The 18398-nt window shown below is 27.9% G+C and overlaps 5 protein-coding genes across 6 annotated transcripts; 1 reads left to right on the plus strand and 4 right to left on the minus strand.

Moving 5' to 3' along the window:
* Positions 1–656: 656 nt before the first annotated feature.
* On the minus strand, positions 657–1547 carry LOC119684372 (trypsin beta-like). Its single transcript, XM_038098400.1, has one exon. It carries the CDS (start codon positions 1507–1509, stop codon positions 745–747), a length of 765 nt encoding a protein of 254 aa, XP_037954328.1. The 5' UTR covers positions 1510–1547; the 3' UTR covers positions 657–744.
* Positions 1548–3826: 2279 nt separating this feature from the next.
* On the minus strand, positions 3827–4582 carry LOC119674134 (trypsin-7-like). The gene has a single exon (XM_038085259.1). The coding sequence runs from the start codon at positions 4580–4582 to the stop codon at positions 3827–3829; it is 756 nt and encodes a 251-aa protein (XP_037941187.1).
* Positions 4583–5280: 698 nt separating this feature from the next.
* LOC119674136 (tigger transposable element-derived protein 1-like) lies at positions 5281–6706 on the minus strand. The gene is made up of 2 exons (XM_038085260.1): positions 6270–6706; positions 5281–6201 (listed from the first exon to the last, which is right to left on the minus strand). Exon 2 carries the CDS (start codon positions 6184–6186, stop codon positions 5281–5283), a length of 906 nt encoding a protein of 301 aa, XP_037941188.1. The 5' UTR covers positions 6187–6201; positions 6270–6706.
* Positions 6707–8644: 1938 nt separating this feature from the next.
* Positions 8645–10857, minus strand: LOC119674137 (trypsin beta-like). The gene is made up of 2 exons (XM_038085261.1): positions 10842–10857; positions 8645–9366 (listed from the first exon to the last, which is right to left on the minus strand). Exons 1-2 carry the CDS (start codon positions 10855–10857, stop codon positions 8645–8647), a joined length of 738 nt encoding a protein of 245 aa, XP_037941189.1.
* A 176-nt stretch (positions 10858–11033) lies between these two features.
* LOC119679723 (myeloid leukemia factor-like) lies at positions 11034–15160 on the plus strand. Of its 2 annotated transcripts, none has more exons than XM_038092221.1 (3): positions 11034–11228; positions 13592–13797; positions 14649–15160. In XM_038092221.1, the coding sequence occupies exons 1-3, from the start codon at positions 11179–11181 to the stop codon at positions 15143–15145; spliced, it is 753 nt and encodes a 250-aa protein (XP_037948149.1). In that variant the 5' UTR covers positions 11034–11178; the 3' UTR covers positions 15146–15160. The 2 variants fall into 2 exon arrangements, with proteins under 2 accessions (XP_037948149.1, XP_037948148.1); XM_038092220.1 differs by lacking the exon at positions 11034–11228 and adding an exon at positions 13331–13509.
* The last annotated feature ends 3238 nt before the right edge of the window (positions 15161–18398 follow it).

The raw sequence follows: 18398 nt of genomic DNA on the forward strand, positions 1-18398 counted from the left end.
TTGTGTTTTATTACATGTATCATTTTACATATTTTACACTTTCGTAGGGACTTTAAGGCAGACCCATCAATTCGACGTTTCGAGTCCTTGGATTCGCTCTGTTATTGGAATATTTTTGTCACTAATTGTGAAAATAAGAAACAGTGAATTGCTGCTTTTTTTTTACTCTTAGTTTGTTCGAGCGTAGCTCCATCACTCTTAACGATGTCGCAGACATGTTTTGAGCTACCCCAGCCGTACCTTTTCAGTATTTCTTAGCACCAATCAACACGTACCTTCTATTGAGCGATTTTAAAATTATGGGGAATAAAATGAAAACAAGTGCCCAAGAAAGCCTCTATCTCCCAGTATGTAAAATGCCTATCCATCTTAATAATTTCTTTCACTGCTTTCTGGCACCACAGTTGTTTACGAAATTCGTCGTGCGGAGAACGAAGACCACTCTCGAATTAATTGAACCCGTATTTTACAGTCGCTGGATGTGGTGTTTCATCCAATCTTAAGACTCAACTTTGACCACATAATAAAGTAAAAATAATTACAGATAATTTCAACTAATGAAAGACCAATATTACTTTGGCCATATTTACTAACATTTTTAACTAAATTTATTATTACCTAATTAATCTCTATCGTTAAAGATATTCAACCAAATATTTTTAAAATTACTATTGAATTTATTTATTCATTATTTCATGATTTCCAGAGACTTTTAATTTCGTATCTTATTTATTTAAATAAAATTTACAGTACGGCATTTTCTTCAATCCATGATTTTAAGTTGGCAACATTGGTGTAGACACCAGGATAATCAGGACGAGCACAACCAACACCCCATGACACAACACCACTGAGAACATTGCCAGTAACTAATGGACCGCCAGAATCACCTTGACAAGCATCCTTACCACCGTCTTTCACTCCAGCACAAAGCATGCGATCAGTAATGGTATTTACTCCACTATAACTATTATTACATTCTTCGTTGCCAACAATATCTACTTCCACTTTCTGCAAAGTACTTGAAAGATTGCCACTTTCGCTTGTTGTGCCCCAACCAGTGACAACAGCTGTAGTGCCAGCATCTGGACTTGAACTAGCCAATTCAATTGGTTGAACTGTGTCTCCGAATGAAATAGGTTCATCCAAAATAATGACGGCAATATCATGATCGATAACGCTTGAATCATATTGGGGATGCCTGATGAATGATTTAACACTGGCAAGGTTTGTTGTACCACCGATAGTTGTTACGCCGTATTGAATTTTATACCAAGCAGCAAGATAACCACCACAATGAGCAGCTGTGACAATAGTTCTTTCATTTATAATACTACCTCCACAAGAATGTGAGCCTAACAGACGAATTGACACCTGCCAGGGATACAAATTCACAGTAGTATCCTCACCACCTACAATACGTCCATCAGGCATAGGTACAACTGGTCGAAGAACATTGCCATTAACGCAAGCCACAAAGGCACAGAAAGCGATTAACATGCGATACATTTTTCGATTGAATTTCAAACAACACTGAAGAAAGATTGGCGAAATATGGCCTTAAATAGCTCAAAAAGAACGTAAGTTTTATTCTTGCAGGATCATAAATTATATATAAATCTATGGGTAATAAAAAAAATAAAATGAATAGATTAGTATCAGTTGAGTTAAAAGTTAAAGCACTCGTCTGCACGACAATCTGATTAAATACTTGTGTTTGGGGTTTAATAGCTTCAAACAGTGCCAAAGACAGATAAGTAGTGTATATGGTTGGTTCGTTGCAAAAATTAATCATTTATTAAAGAATCAAAAATAAATATGTATGGATATACCTATAATGGAGAGAGCGACGATGAAAGGAATATAAATGAATTTCACGTATGAATACAATGAGAAAACGTCAGTAATTCTTCTTTCCATAACAATCAGAAGAAAGATAATGGAACAACGTTAGTCAATAGAATGATAAATATATACAAAATGATTTAGTGATAGAAACTAAAAAATAGCTGAAAATATAAGTGAAACAAGTTAAATTAAAAACCAGAATAATTTCGGTTTTTGAGTATATTACTCCAGAACAGAGGATTACTTGGTTTACTTTATATACTTTCTCTATAATAGTGTCCTCTCAATAAAAAAAATGTTTAGCATGATAAGTAGCACAACAGCAGGAAGAAGAGCATATTAACTTTCTTTTATGTTCCGGCATTTAGTCATTCGTAAACTCGAAATTTCATTGCATTTTTTCCAATCTTCTTCAGACACCTCAAAAACATGGTTTTTAAATGCAACAACGGCGTCTGCTTCTTCACGACAAAAAGCGTTATTCTTGGTGTTAGGAAGCAAGAAGAAGTTATTCTTTTGTGCTGTTTTTGTGATGCCAAATCGGGACTGTACGGCGGATGACCCATGAATTCGATTTTTTGAATGTTCAAATAGTCGGTCTTGTCGGTACTTGTTTGTTTTCCGTATTTTACTGAAGACTTCCGATAATCAAATATTTAAAATATTATTATAAAAATTAAGAGTAAGAGAGATAAACAGAGAAATGATAATGCAGATATAGTACGAGTGTTTAAGGTATTATATTTTATTCTATTGTAAATAATTTGGGTTCAAATTGCTACGAACTCAAAATGTACAATCGTAGGTAAATAAATATTTTGATTTGCCGATAATCAGTGACATTGTTAGATATTATTATGATTTGCAAGAGGGATTTATAAATATAAAACAAAAATATTTTTATTTTTATCTTTAAATAAAATTATAAGATTAATTCCGATGAATATATAGGTAACATTTGTTTGATTTTTAACGCTTTGTAATAGGTCAAGGTATGATTGTACTGTCGCTTTAGGGTACTCGAAAGAGAAAGAGTGTACTTTAGTTTAGAAAGAGCAGACTTCATCAAGTTTCTTTAAGTATTATACATAAAATAATTATACAACATTAATTGTGTTGGTAGAAAATTTTATTATTTGTAAGTCTTTTTATTGAGGGAAATATTTTATTAAAAATTTGGATTCCACATTCAACAATATATTGCGAAAGATAGTTAATCCATTGGAATATAAAATATAACCAATTAAATATAAAATAAACCGATAAGTTTATTCTTTGAAATATGGGTATTATACTGGTGATACTAACACTTGTAACTGTCTATATACAGTAGGTATAACTTTTTGTTGAGTTTTATGTTTCTTACACAAAAAAGCTGTTCCTTATATATGTCACATTTAAAAACATGAGTAGGAAGGACAACATAGAAACTTTATGTTAGGTTGGATTATACCAGCGATCCCTAGGGATTCCTTTAGGCCTATTGTGTTACTGTATGTTTAGGAAAACTCAGGATTTAAAACCATCTAGAACTATTAACGAAGCTCAAAATTCTGTTTAGTGTCAGGTCTTGTAATTGATCAAGATACTCGAAGAAGAGGGCATCTAAAGTGTTAACTTTTTGTTAAAAAAATAACATTCGCTTTGAAAAGTTCTTTCTTAAAAGTTTCTTAAAGCTTCAGATCTCACAAATCTTTATTAAATAATTGTGGCAAAAATTTTTTTACAAGTTTGGATGGTTTTATGATTTATTGTAATTCTCCTAGGTTAAAAACTCAAACATCCGTGGCCTTGTACTAACATCAATACAAATATAAGAATTTATATATTATTACTATTCAATAAAAACAGCTTTTAAAAAATCAAGATTTGAATTTAATTTAATTTAAAATTTAAAACAAATTTTTATTTGTAAAATTTTGTATTAATTGCTTTATTTTATAAAATTATAAGTATTTTAGAGATGTTAGGACATAATTTACAATAAAGAAAGTTCATTATTAATCCAATCCAAGAAATATGGTATTCTCGTAAAGACACCTGAATGATCTGGTAGCATACAATTACCACCCCACGACAACATACCAATTAATGTCCCATCAACAACTAAAGGAGCAGCACCGTCACCAGTACAAGCATTGCCCATTTCGTCTCCAATACCAGCACAGAGAACATAATCTTCAATTTTTAAAAAGAATGGCCATTGTGTAGAGCACTCAGGATTTGTTATGGTCGTAAGATAAGATCTTTCCAATATAGTATCATCTGTTTCTGAACCCCAGCTAATAAAAGTGCTTTCGATTCCGGCATCGGGATTATTTTCAGCTAAAGTAATTGGTTGTGCTGTACTACTTAGTGGTATATCATCACTTAGTATAATCAGACCAATGTTATAATCAAAATTGACCGGATTAAATAGTGGATATACAATGAAACATTCTGCAGCAATAATATTTTCGTCGCCACCAATTTTTGTCATACCGTATTGAATATTTAACTTAGAAGTACTTTGACCGTAGAGGCACATACCACCGGTTAATATAATACGTTCACTTAGTATGCTACCAACACAGTAATGCTCATCATCCAAACGTACAGACACAAGATATGGATATTGCTCTATATTGGTGGTGTCAGCATTTATCATTCGTCCATCTGATATATCATTGACTCGTATAACATTAGCTTGGGTGGTTAGCACAAGTCCCAATAACAAAATCAAAAGCCTAAACATTTTTATGTTGTGAATTTATAATCCCACTAAACCTACTCGTAGTTTTGCAGGGATTTTTATACAAAAATTACGAATCGTTTAATGGTTATCATACATTTTTTTTTATTTATATATTTTAAAAATAAAATATTATCAGAAATTATCTTAAATTATTATTAAATGGATGAAATTTAATTTCAATATTTTAAGCATTGTGGATAATATACCGCAATATACCCTAAACACCATAAAGTGATGAATGTTAAGTTTCTAGATTAATTATTTATTTATATAAGTTATTAGTGATTTAGAAGAAAATTCTTTCCTGAAATATTTAAATTAAAATGTGTATGACCTATGTATATTCAAATGAACTGCTTTAATACTTAAATCGGAAATGAATTACAGACTTAAGTATCTAAATAGTCTGATAAATAGTTTGATATTATGATACAAAATGAAAAGATACAACGAATAAATAGAGTCAAACTTGTTTTTGTGCGGTGGATAGGGACCGTATAGTCTCCAGTAGAAATAACTCAAAACCGAATTATAGCATAACATGTTTTTGTGCGGTCGATAAAGACGGTGAATAAGGACCGTCTCCGGTAGAAAATCACTTAAAACCTGATTATTTTGATTTAGAAAATACATGTGAGAATATTTTTAAATATTTTATTTACACATATAATTTTTATACATATAACATTTTTTATACATTATTCTTCGTCATCTAATGATACGCGAAATTTCTTGTCACAAGCTTCTTCAAAATCGCTTTCGTCACTTATAGATAATCCCTTGCATTCGTTTAAATTTGGCTTTTTTTGAATTGTTATGTAGTCGGTGATTAATTTTTGCGACAATCGTTGTTTCACAAGACGCTTATATATGTTTCGGTAGCCAGATATACAAGATTGAAGCTCTTTTTGGAATTTTAAAGCTCTTTTAGAATTACCATCAATTGCAAGAAAATGATTTTCTAATTTATTACAAATTTGAAGTCCTGCATAGATGTTACCTGCTGTTATTGTCTCGGGTTCTTCTTGCTTTAGCTTAGCAATAAATATCTGTTCCGGGGAATAACTACCATCTTCAATAATTTTTTCTAACTGTTTAGAATATTTATTAGTAGCTGTCACATTAGCAGGTGCAGCTTCGCCCGATATCTTCAGTTTGTGAAGTGCGTGTCTTTGTGAAAACCCGGCTAACCAACCATTGCTTGCCGAAAATTTTGAGCTTCCAATGTGAGACGATGAACAAGACGGTTGTAAATCCTTCAGCTGGTTATAAAACCATATTGCTTGCTCTTTAATTAATTCTCCGTCAACTGGGATTCTTTTTTGAGTTAATTGTTGAATCCACGATATGAGCACCTTTTCCATTTTTTCGATCAAAATATTTCTCGAATAAGATGATCGTTTAACGCTTTCATTTGTGGCACAATGACTAGATGCACTTATTTCACCTGCACGTTTTTGTATGCCTCTTATGGTGGATTCACCTAATCCAAATTCTTTACCTAGAGCAGTGGATCCTTCACCTTCTGCTAACCGTTTTAAGATTTTGATTTTAGTTTCCAAGGAAATAACCGTCCTCTTCGTTTTGTTTTCCCGCTTATTCATTTTCAGATATTATGTCTAAAAATAAAAATATATCAATTAAAATTTTTTTTTTTAAATTTAAATAAAAAACTTATAAAATTTACCCTCAATTTACGCTTTGAAATAAATCTTATGGTAATAGTCCAGAAATATGAAAGCACTTTAAAAATATCAGTTGATGTTGCTGAAACAGTTATATATTTTTTGATTTAAGCGGCCTTCTCACTAACACAGTTCAGATAATAATTAGTAATTGGTTGATGCAATTTCGATTGAAGTCTATTTTATTTCACGCATTCGCTGCTATCATAAATAAATGTACTTACATTCCACTTTACTTACTAAGGTAATATCATTTAATTCTAAGAATTTCTCCTTCTTTATTTCTTCATAACACAGAACTGTGTCCTTCAATTGAGGAACTGTTAAAAATACTTTATGATGTGCGCAGCTGTTGCAAGTAAAAGACTGCTTAAATATCAGCGCTGAATTACAAATGTTTAGTTTTGTACAAAATACAAAAACAGAAAGAAGAAACGCATAAAAAAAGTCGCACAAAAGAAAATCGCACAAAAAAGACCGTATAAAAACAGGTTTGACTGATACAAACAAACAAATGAGAGAGGAACAGAGACAGAAACAACTCAAACGCTGACCTGTAAGCATAAGAGGGTATTCAAAATTTTGGTAATCGGGTATACTTGATAACCGAATAAACTAGTGACAAAATACATTTCGAGTACATTAATTTTATTATTGCCACTTAACAGTCTTATCATGTTACTTGTTTACCAAAACTGTGAATATTCCTAATATAATATAAATTACTTTTTATCTGTAATAAAAGTGTGTCTAGTTGTTGTACCTCACGTATATTTTCATCAATGAAAAATTACTTTCTATTGTCAGTCTTTTAGTTGTAAAGACAATAACAATTATATGAGTATTTAATCTGACAATTAATTTGTTGTTGTTGTTTTATTTTTTTCATGTTTTTTTATATAAAAATCAAAAAAAATTCAATTTTATAAAAACATACACATACTATATACAAAAATATACATATAATATAATGAAATAATAAGATATCAAACAGTAAGAATTATTCCGTGCAGAAACTGCAATAGTTCTTAATACTCTTTCATTATTTCGTTAATCTAAATTACATCAAAGATTTACTTTTTAAAAAATTTTTTTATTAATTACATAAAAATAAATACTAAATATCGTAGGGTATCTTAAAGTCTATGTCATAAGTATTTATTATTTTCAGGTTTAATTTATCTAAAGCCGTTGGCCAAAACTAATCTATTAGTAGTGCGTATTTTCTTATCTTTACGATTTCAATAGGGAATTTAATTCGATCGTTGTGGTCTGTTTTTATATTAATAAAAAATATTTATTTATTTATATATATTGGATATGTGTGCACCATATACATAAAAATCTACAAAGCCCAATAAAATTTTTTATACCCAATAAAAATATGTATAAATGATAATGCTTAATACTAACATTTATTTCGCACGAAAAATAGACATAAATCTTTAGATAAAAAAATTTTTTTTACAATATTTAAAGAACTATATTTAACCCAATGGTTATTATTTATAAGCGTAGCCAGAAAATGTGTCAATAGGTGCCACAACCCTTGAAAATAATTTTAACAATTCGTTTTAATAACATATTAGGGATCGACTTTGTATATATGTGTTTATGAAAACTGTTACTACAATAAAATTAAAGAATGGTTAAATATTTATTATCATATAGTTTGTTACAAAAATGTTATTATATTAAAATCGGGAATTTGCTTTGAATTGGTGTATTCAACTACTTGAGCATACACATATCCACACCATTGCTATCAATCAAACATAGTTAGGGGGCTCTACTGGACCCTATCTGTATTATGAAATATTACTTCTAACTTGTTGTGTTCAACTGATTGGAGATACACATATTCACTCCATTGCTATCAATGAAAAACACTTAGAGGGTCTGTACTGGACCTTTTTGTATTAAGAAATATTACTTCTGACACATTTTTAGAGCATGGGTAGGTAGGAAATAGTTCTATATACCCCTTGGCTATGCTCAGGTATTTCTTTCTACCCAATTGAAAAGTACTAAATTTTCTACAGTAAAGTTGCAAACTATTTGATAATTTTTTTTTTGCAATATTTAAAGTTTTTTTTAGTTTTGGAACAATCTGTCTCAAAGATTATATATTTTAAAGACATATAAACAGCCTTATTTTGCGACAACACTTTGGTAATAAAAAGGCTCTAACCATGAGAGAAATAGATTATAGTAATTTTTTTAAATTATATATATGGGTTTAACAGTTTCTAAATTTAAAACTATATTAAATAAATTATTTCGTTTATTTTTTTTTTCAATTGAATTATCAAGTAATTAATTAACAACAAAGATTAATATGAAATTAGACTATATCATAAACTGCTCCATAGTATTTTTAAACAATGTTGGATATAACATTGACATCATTCACTTCATTAGATAACCATTCTAAAGCACTAGGAATACTAGTAAAAACTGCTGGATCGGTTGTGGAACCACAACCATCGCCAAAGGAAAGTATACCAACCAATGTATTGTTCACAACAAATGGTGCGCCAGCAACACCATCGCAGGCCTGACTCAAGTCTTCATAAACACCAGCACACAAAACACTGCTACTTATATCATTTAGTCCAGTATATTTGACAGCACATTTTGTATTACTAATAATTTCCAAATTAATCTCGTCTAATATGGCTGTATTGGCTATTAAGCCCCAACCTGTGAGCACACCAACTGTACCTGCTGCAGGAGTGCTTTTGGCTAATGCAATGGATTTGGTGTTTTCACTAAGTGGTATACTTTCACTAAGTATAATAGCGCCAATGTTATTATCAAAATTGACAGGATTAAAGTGTTGATGTTTTACTAATAGTTCCGCTGTAATTACATTTTCTGAGCCACCAATTGTATTTACGCCGTACTGTATGCTATAGGTAGGTGGACTAAACAGATATATACACAAAGCAGTTGTTATTACTACTCGTTCGCTGATAATCGTTCCAATACAAGAAGGAATACCATCAACTCGTACAGACACTTGATATGGATGCAATGCAATAGTGGTCGGTGTAACAATTGCATCTTTATTGATAACTGCAGCATTAGCACTGATAGCTATTATGGACAGCAATATAAACAATTTATTGGTATACATGTTATATTAAGTTTTAAAGAAAACTGTTTTAAATTATTATTTAAAATTGGTTTATATAGTAAAGTACTTATTACTTGATTTTTTCTACTTAAAAAAATGTTATCATAAAATTATCTAAATTCTCTTGCAGTTCAATTATAATTGATTACACTTACTTTCTAGACTTAATTTTATTTTATCGTAATTAGTATAATGGATTTCATATTGTTTATCATAACTTAAAATTAATTTTAATGTATATGAAGTTATACACAAAAATAAAAAGCATACATTTTCAACTTTATTATATTTTGTGGACGCTTTTGCGTTACGACACGCTACAACATCAACCGTAATTTTTTCTTTCAGAGTAGCAAAAAAATACTCGCAACTTATGAACGAAAACATGTGAAGCAACAACAATGCTCTCAAAATCTCTTTTGAAGAGGGTATGCGATTTGACACATACATAAATTTTGGTAATTTACTGTGTGGGAAATTTATATTTAAGGGTTGCATTTGATATTTTTTATCTTAAATGTGTTGTTTTCTTGATAATGACTTCATTTATATGAAAAATTTTGTATGGTAAATCATTTCCTATAGCAAAACTGCCTAAATGGGATAGTGTGAATGTGCTATAAACCTACCAAGAGAAATGTCAAGTCCGTCGTTAGATAAAATTCTTTTTGTTCCCATATAACTATATTACTCATATGTAGTGTTTTAATGTATTAATGTATTTTAATGTATTTCAGTTATAATGAATGTTATTAAAATATTTAATAAAAATTTCTAGAAATAATAATGATTTATGGGCGTATCCGAGTCAGAATTTGAGGTAGAGTAAATTGAAATTTCTTAGGGATTTTTTGCAATGCACTTATGTAAATATTTATTTATATATATATTGCACTTATATATTATTTTTAGTTAAAAGTTTTCAAATTTATTTATTTACGAATAGTATTGAAATTTAACAATTAAAAATAAAACTATAATTAATTCAATTATTCTACAGCTGGTAGAATTATTTCGTTCTAATATAAACACAGTAAGTAAAATTGTTAATAAAAACTTTAATAGCAAAAGTAACAAAACTCCAATGAAATATGCGAACATAAAAAAGTCAAGCACGGCTTTGGATCAGTTGGTTAAGGTGCGTTGATTCTGAACTTCACATTTGCAGGATCCAAGTTCAATTTCTGGTATTTGCAGTCTTAAAAGTAATTATTTACGAATAATGATGGGTATTTGGCAATACTCGAAACAGCTGTATGGTCAGTCAAAAATTTAATTAATTAAAATAATATAAAAAAATAAAATTTTTGTTGTTGTAGTTCACTATTGTTCGAAAAAACCTTTTTATATATTTATTAAATATCTTACAAAATTGGTAATAGCAAATTTACTTAATTTTTATCTAATTTACCCAACTCGAAATTCTGGTAAATACCAATATTCGCTGCCATGCTGACATAAAGGGAAATAGTGAATTCCCTCAATTTATTCGAACTCGTACACGGCCTTAATAAAGCAATGTTGAACCAAATTATTATAAAAAAAAATCCGCATATGGTAACGTTATTATCGAAATAATTTATCGATAAATGATTTCATGCTCATTTTTGTAGTAAATTTCATAACATGGCATCATTTTATTTTCTGTCGTGAAACGAAGTATAAGTGAGTTGTACCGAGCACATAAAATTTTACTGAACAGATTTTGTAGTCAGATTTTGAAAGCAAAAAACTAATTTTATTTCGTAAAGCTATAAAATATTCCTTAAAAAATGTCGCTGTTTGGTTCATTAATGGGAGATTTTGATGATGATATATTTGGGTAAGTTAGAAAATGAGAAAAAAAATATATAATTTATAGGTGTGCAATTACATATACCAGTAAAATTATGTTAATTTTTTTATGTTTATAAACATATATCATTGTATAAATAATATGCAAACGAAATTTTTAATGGTTTTTATGAAAAGTATTTCTATACATGTCTATATAATTTTCTTTTGCATTTGTATGAAAAGTAAATGCGACGTAAAGACGCCCTTTCACAGGTTTTTATTTTTAATATTGTACTATTAATATGTAAATAAATTACGCTAAAACATTAAATTTTTCTCATTCTGTATTCAAAAGTTGTTAATAGATATAAACATTAACTTAAATGTTAATTTTTAATTGGATAACGTTGAATTGATATTTTTTCTGCATTGTCGACGAATAAATCGATATAATGTTTGTATGTATACGTAAATTAGTTTTGATGAGTTTTGTTGTTGTAAACACGAAAGTCGTGTTTGGAAAATTCGCGAAGCGACAAATTTGAAAACATCTGAATATCGCATATCTAGATTTCCTTATGTCTAAATTAAATTAATTAATTTATTTATTTTTAACAAAAAAAAACCGCAACTAAATAAAAATATGATAAAGTGGTTCACATATTTTATATACACTGAAGTCAAGGCCAAAATTGATTTTATATGTGTTAGTGGTTACACTAATCAGCATGGTGGGTTAACATATGTAAGAATGTTTTTCTAAAAAAAATTAAACAAAAATCAGTAAAAATAGTTTTTATGAAATTTTTTAAATTGTATTATTTTATTACAGAAAAAAAAAACGATTTATACAAATGTTGCAATGCATTTTTCTATGTTGTAATTGTTGCTGCGCAGTAGCTTAAGTCCTGCAAAAATTTTTCTCCCTTTTAGTAGTAAATGACACATATTCTTAATTTTCTGTTCTAGTAGTTTTCCGAATATTTCATATAATTACAAAATTATTATATGTACTTAATATTTACTATTTCAAATAATCAAAACCCCTTAAAAATAATCACCATGTCATTTAAAAACATTGGTCTGGTGCCTACCCGGTAAGTGCTGATTCGGGCAAGTACAAATTTTTTTTAAATAGGAACTAAAATATATATATTTACTTTCAAATTTATTATTTAAAAATTATTTGTCTTCATTATAAACTTTGCGACTCAAAAAAGTTTAATGAAGACCCGAAATTCGTACCTTTTTGAATTTTAACCAATTATTGATAGAGATCCTTAAACCTAGTAGAAAAATTCGTTACAGATTTAAGTTCAGCATACTCATATTAATTCAAAACCCACTCAAAACTCCACTCCTCTCATCTGTACATCTCCCATTTATTTATTTTAGAATTCAATCAGATTCAACAGTATGCTTTACAAATTTTAAAATAAATATATGGAAGATATAGAAATAATCTAAAGTTTCCCTCTTCTACCCCATGCCGTAGTTTCAGAATGATATTTTATATCTAAAGCGCTATATAAATTAAACATTCAAACAACACCGTAAGTAGTAAGACGACAGCTCCGTTTTATGTTTTGTATCTGTGGGCTGTAAAGGGCTAAAGTCGGCTATGTTAATAGCTTTTTGTACTTATGCAGTAGTTTCCAAAAGACGGCCGTCCTTATAAAATCATGAGAACATTTATTATTAGAAGTAAGATGACAGCTCCGATGTATCCTTTACATCTGTGGAATGTGAAGCACTAAAGACAGCTAAAGATGAATGTTTATGGCTTTATACACTTATGCAGTAGTTTCCAGAAGACGGTCCTCTTAATGCAATAAATTTCCTATAATATCTAGAGCAGTAAGAATTTTTTTGACAATGGATTTAATAAACGTTATTTTTTTTTCTGGGACCAAGGAATTAGACATGATATGACTTATTAAAAATTTTCTGACAACAAATTCCATTGATTGTCAGATTTTGGCGCTTTGTCAGCACTTGGTGAAAATGAGAATTATTTTACATATTACATTAAATTACATTAATTATTATGAAAATCTCATATTCATTGAAAAATAGTTTTTTTTTAAATCCATGTAATTATATATATATTGTAAGTATTACATATGAATAATTTTAGTCAATTATTTTTTTTTTTCTTTGAATACTATGTCATTTATAAAGTTAAACTGCTAAATAGAAAAAAATTAACTTTTTAAAACTAAATTATTCTAAAAATCGCAAGTCTTTAAACTTTGAATTTGGAAGCGTCAAAAAATGCCTCGTAGGCATGGAAAATCGCGGAAATCTCCAAATTCAACAGGCGAAGAGTAATATATTCACTCCTATTTTAATTTCATATTATGTACTTTTTTTAGATATGTGAAATAAGATTTATTTAAATTGTTACAGAAATCCTATGAACGCAATGAATATGCAAATGCGTTCGATGAATCGTTTAATGAATTCAATGATGGCGCCAAATCCATTCAATATGTTGGCACCCATTAATCTTGGCTTTGAGGATAATGCGCTAATGGAACGTCATAATCAACCAAATCAAATGGGGTTGTTTGGCTTCCCAGCTATGCCAAATATAAATCGTCTTTTAAATGCTGGTGAGTTATAGACTTTAACATTTTAAATAAATAAATATTATACAGGGTTATCTATTTTATGGTTCAGAAAGTAAATATGAAATGAAACACTTGCGATTGAGACTTCGATCAATTTTAATATATTATATGGACCTGTTTTCTGTGCTACATCTTACAATACTGTTTCCTTTTTGAGTCTATTTTCGTTGCCTTGACCTATTAATATTTGGCAATAGCTTGACTATAACATAAATACAATCCTTTGTTTCTCGACGTAAAAACTATATGACAAACGGACAAACGAACAAACGGTTTTAGTTGCCAATTCTGATAACCAAAACGTGGGAGTTCACGTCCGTCAAAATTCCTCACTCAAGAAATCTAAAATAATATGTGCTGTATGGTTTGTGTCACCGTCCTTTTAAAACCTTGTATTTTCGATAATCATATATACGGTTGTACGTAAAATAAATGATCATATGGCGATAAAGGTTTTGACTGTATAGGTTTTCGGTACTTCTGGTAGATTCTTCTGGATATTTATTGCCACAAATGCTAAAATGTTATTTGTTGACCTATCGATCAAGCGAAAATTGAGTCTCATTACTCAAAAAAACTTGAAGCGAAACATCCTCATCCAACTTATAGACAAGTTGGAGCACTCATCAGTATATTCCGCGATTGTTAAACAAATTGTATTGTGAAATGGCAAACTTTCAACAAAACATATGATAACATATGGATTTGAATTATATTTGACAAATTTCACAATAAAACTGCACCCACAAAGGTCCACAAAATGGATTATCCTATAAAATATATTATATTATCAATTAAGTATATTTGATAATAATAAAATTAATATGTTTTAGATTTGAATGGTGGAGGCGCTGGTGCTTCATATTGTTCAAGCTCTGTTGTTACGATGTCATCGGGCCCTGACGGTCGTCCACAAGTTTATCAAGCTACAACTAGCACAAAAACTGGTCCAGGCGGTGTACGTGAAACTCGCAAAACAATACAAGATTCAACAAAAGGTATTAAAAAAATGGCTATAGGCCATCATATTGGCGAACGTTCACATATTATTGAAAAAGAACAAGATTTAAATTCTGGTCAATTGGAAGAACGTCAAGAATTTATTAATTTGGAAGAGGAAGAAGCTGAAGATTTTGATCGTGAATTCACATCACGTGCACAACGTGGTATGGTGACTGGAGGTGCAGTGCATCGCCCACGCCAAGCAATAACCATTGAATCCGTCGACGATGATGATGATTATGAAGAACAAAGAAACCGTCATCGTCGACAGATGCCAGCTTTGCCCGCACCACCATCACACAACAGGTTAGTTTGTTATAGATGTTAATAATTGTATGCAATTTTATAAGTTATATTTAAAGGAAAAAATTCATGCAAAGCATTAGGTGCGTGTAAAAAGTTTAAAAATGCTTACATAAAGTTTATTTAGTTAAATATGTATTTCTTCCTTTCCTTTTTTAATTTACAATTTTAATGTATAAATGCTTTGCGAGTTTGAACATGAAATATTAGAGCTACTAATAGGACTTACTATTATTTAGATTTTTAGGTTTTCCAAGCTTTCTTTAAATTTCTAAATATTAATTTATTAAATTGCTTTAAAGCTATATAAGTTCATATTTAATTTGCTTCCTTAAAATAATTATTTTTCATTTAGTTAGGATTTAATTTTTTAACTAATTTATTAGCTAATGATATCTGAAATTTATGAAGAGATATTGCTATAGGTGTTATTAATATAGAATAATATAAAATTTATAGATTAATAAATCTTATCTTCATAGTTTAAGTTTATAGTTATATTTTATAATCTTGCTATTTTTTATTATTAATTTCTTTTAGTTTTTATTTATTTTTATTTTAAAATAAAAGAAATTATTTTGAAACAAATAAAAATGATTTTTTGTTTATTTTTTGTTTTAATTTATTATTTAGTTTTATTTATTTTTTATTTGTATTTATTTATTTGTATTTATTTTTATTTGTACACCCAACTCTTTTTTTACACGGTTTTACACGGATTTGAAGTTACATGGTTGAAAAAAAAAAATTTTTGTAAAAAATTTTTAATCTAGTACGGTCTCAAAATCACCGTCTTGTTCGACATTTGGCATTTTTTACACGGTTTTTTTTACACGGTTTTTTTTACACAGATTTCTGAGGAACGTATCTACTGTGTAAAAAAATTTACACGGTGTATTTATGTATTTATATATGTAGTTATTTATTTTTAATTATATTTATTTATTGTTATTTGTATTTGTTTATTAGTTTTATTTGTATTTATTTATTTATTTTTATTTGTATTTATTTATTTATTTTTATTCGTATTTATTTATTTATTTTTATTTGTATTTATTTATTTATTTATTTTTATTTGTTTTTATTTATTTTTATTTATTTATTTATTTTTATTTGTATTTATTTATTTATTTTTATTTGTATTTATTTATTTATTTTTATTTGTATTTATTTATTTATTTTTATTTGTATTTATTTATTTTTTTATATTTGTATTTATTTATTTATTTATTTTTATTTGTATTTATTTATTTATTATTATTTTTATTTATTTATTTATTTATTTTTGTATTTAATTTTCTTTTTTTATATATATTGAATCTTTTTGAGATTAGTTCATAATATTCTATTTCTTATATTCTAATAGTTTATAACAATAAGGTATTTTTTATAGACTAATTTGTTTTATTTGATTTTAATTGAATCAGCTTCAATATTAATATAGAAATAAATAATTTATTGCCTTAATAATAAAGTATCTATTTTCGTATAAAGAAAAGGTTTATAGTAAATAAGTTTTTAACTACACAAATTTATTTTTATTTGGCATTTTATTGAGCAGACCATACAGCCGTTTTAATGGTCTTTGAGCATATCTTGTGGTTTCACAGCCCATATATAATATTTGGATTTCTAAGTTTCGGAAAATTTGAAAAAAAAAACAACTATTATATTTAGTATTATATAGTTATTGTACATTTATATAGCTGTGGTTTGTGCGTTGGATTTGATTGATAACATTGCAATTATAAATAAACAATTATAAAGTATATTAAGTGTACATTGACAGGGTTAAAGTTCTGACTCTTGGAGTTCGAAAAATATATACGGACAATTAAACCTATAGGTGCTTTCAAAGAGCACTGATAATGAATATTTGGGAATATCTGAACCAGCTATATGGTTAATCAAGAAATTTATTTAATTAAAAATAAATTTTTGTAGTTAAACACTTTTCCACTAGGAAGGCTTTTCTATATTTTTGTAGAAAACAAATTTCTTTTAGTTTAAATTTTTTTTTGTAATAGTTATTACGTTATAAGTTTGTTTACTCGGGTTTTAAGGTAAAAATTATATTAATATCATCCTTATCTTTTAGCTTTTGATTTCTATAAACTTGTTCACAATAGTTTTTGAGACTTAATTTGATTTGTTTATGATTAAATTGCTATTGCAAAATTAGTGACATAATATAATCCATATAATAAAAAGGAGTTCATTCTTAAAATTTTTTATTTAAAATTAGTTCCTTTCGTCGTATTTAAAATTTAATATTTATTTCTTTACGCCTGCAAAGCGTACTAGTAGTTATTTTAGTAGTCTTCGATAGTTTCTTACGCCATTTGATTATCTTTAAAATAGTTCCATGACTTTTAAGGGAAATAATAATACCTTAACTTTGATTTTATAAGTAAAACGTTTATAGATGTTATCTATTAATGTGACATAGAACTTACTAATACTTTCTAGTATTTTCAATATTATTGCTTTTAAGAAAATCTCATTATTTAAGATTCAATATGATTTTTGGTGAACACTGGAAAAGGGGAGACAAAGGGGAATGTTTTCTGGCTGAAGCATACACAGGACACCTAAACTTTGTCAAGTATATGTTAATTATTTTACAGGCAGGCATTTTATTTAGTGCCTGCCTCTTCGACACTCCCAAGTCCAACTGTATGGCAATTGTTCCACGCGTTATGGTACGATTCGTTACCGTGACTTTTGTTACAATCACAATGTAATAGAATCAGTGTTTCACGAAGTTCCTTCCCGAAGTTCCTTCTGGTATTTCTGAAATATCAATGAAAAATATTACTCGTCTAATAAAAATATTTAATGAAATGCTACTTTAGTTTGCTATTGAAAAAAGTATAATTAACTATTATAATTAAGTGTAAATGCAATGCCCTTTAAACTGTTTTAGAAGTTTTTTTTGGGTATGTTTGTTTTAAATATTATTTTATATATATTTTTTTTTAAGATTATTTTATATATCTTTTTTGTATATATTATTTTATTGTTTTTTAAATATTATTTTATATTTTTTTATTAAGTATTATTTTATATTGGTATATTTTTATTATTATTAATATTATTTTAATTTTTTATTAAATATTATTTTATATATATTTTTAAAATATTATTTTATTTTTCTATTAAATATTATTTTATATAGTTTTTTTAAATATTATTTTATAAATATTTTTTTTAAATATTATTTTAAATATATTTTTTAAATATCATTTTATAATATATTATATTATTTAAAATATTAT

The sequence above is a fragment of the Teleopsis dalmanni genome, chromosome 2, assembly GCF_002237135.1.
Source record: "Teleopsis dalmanni isolate 2A chromosome 2, ASM223713v2, whole genome shotgun sequence".
In the NCBI taxonomy this organism is placed as follows: Eukaryota; Metazoa; Arthropoda; class Insecta; order Diptera; family Diopsidae; genus Teleopsis; species Teleopsis dalmanni.